Source organism: Nematolebias whitei, chromosome 2 (genome assembly GCF_014905685.2).
Source record: "Nematolebias whitei isolate Nwh7 chromosome 2, NemWhi1, whole genome shotgun sequence".
In the NCBI taxonomy this organism is placed as follows: Eukaryota; Metazoa; Chordata; class Actinopteri; order Cyprinodontiformes; family Rivulidae; genus Nematolebias; species Nematolebias whitei.
The window spans coordinates 1,628,200-1,629,199 of record NC_056499.1 but is presented as its reverse complement, the minus strand read 5'-3'; the positions used below and the strand labels follow the sequence as shown (position 1 = coordinate 1,629,199).

General features: G+C 42.2%; 1 protein-coding gene across 1 annotated transcript in view; it reads left to right on the top strand.

The window, feature by feature from the left end:
* The window catches only part of gas2b (growth arrest-specific 2b), a 37,772-nt gene extending 37,174 nt beyond the window's left edge, over positions 1-598 (top strand). The window contains exon 7 of the mRNA XM_037695370.1: positions 386-598. Coding sequence (XP_037551298.1) covers positions 386-598 — 213 coding nt within the window. The remainder of the gene's footprint in view (positions 1-385) is intronic.
* The last annotated feature ends 402 nt before the right edge of the window (positions 599-1,000 follow it).

The following is a 1,000-nucleotide window of genomic DNA, read 5'->3' as shown; positions in this document are numbered from 1 at the left end:
GTGTGTGTGTGTGTGTGTGTGTGTGTGTGTGTGTGTGTGCGTGTGTGTGCGTGCGTGTGTGTGTGAGAGTGTGTGAGAGTGTGTGAGAGGGTGTGTGTGTGAGAGTGTGTGAGCGTGCATGCTCATTTCTGGATTAGTGTAGCATGTGTGCTCAGCTGATGTCATGTGATGAAGTTCCATTTGGATTAATGAGATTTTGACAAAGCTATGCAAGTTGAACTTTCTACATGCACAAGAAGCTTGTAATTACTTGTGTGTGTGTGTGTGGGGGGGGGGGGGGGGCTTCATCAACATGCAAGTATCATGTCAGTCAGGTCAGAACAGGCACACAATCTATCCTCCCTCATCTCTTCCCTGGATTCACAGCCTCCTGTCTCTTTTCCAGATGCTGAGTGAGCGTCACGTGATGGTCCGTGTTGGTGGCGGGTGGGAGACCTTCACAGGTTACCTGCAGAAGCATGACCCCTGCAGAGGAGGAGGGGGGACTCCCAGCAGGTCTGAGGTCAGGTGCTGCAGACACAAAGTGAAGCCGCTGGGCCTGAACGTGTCTCCGGACACGTACATGGTGGTTGGAGCCCATTGTCGAGGCAAGAAGTAGTTTCAAACAAAACTCGTTCTTCTTGAGATTTACAGGAAACAAACTTATTGTTGTCATGATATTTCAATAGAACAGTTTGTTTTATTATAGCCAGATGTGAACAAACAGCAGATTCATAGTTTTCAATCAATAAATTAAATATAAAACTTAAATTAGCTGATTTGGAGCAACTTTTTCCTGCTCTGAGTTTTACTCGGAATATAAAAATCTAAGAAAACAATTGCTGATGTAATTTTTTGTATTTTCATAATAATTACATAATACTACTTTAAAAAGTTTGTATATATCCTTGTAATGCATTGTTAAATCATATGTTTTGATTTGCCCTGGTTTCATGTCTTCATTAAACTGAGACTTTTTTTATTTTCGATCTCGTCGTTTGTGCTGAAGCTTTTGTTTTAT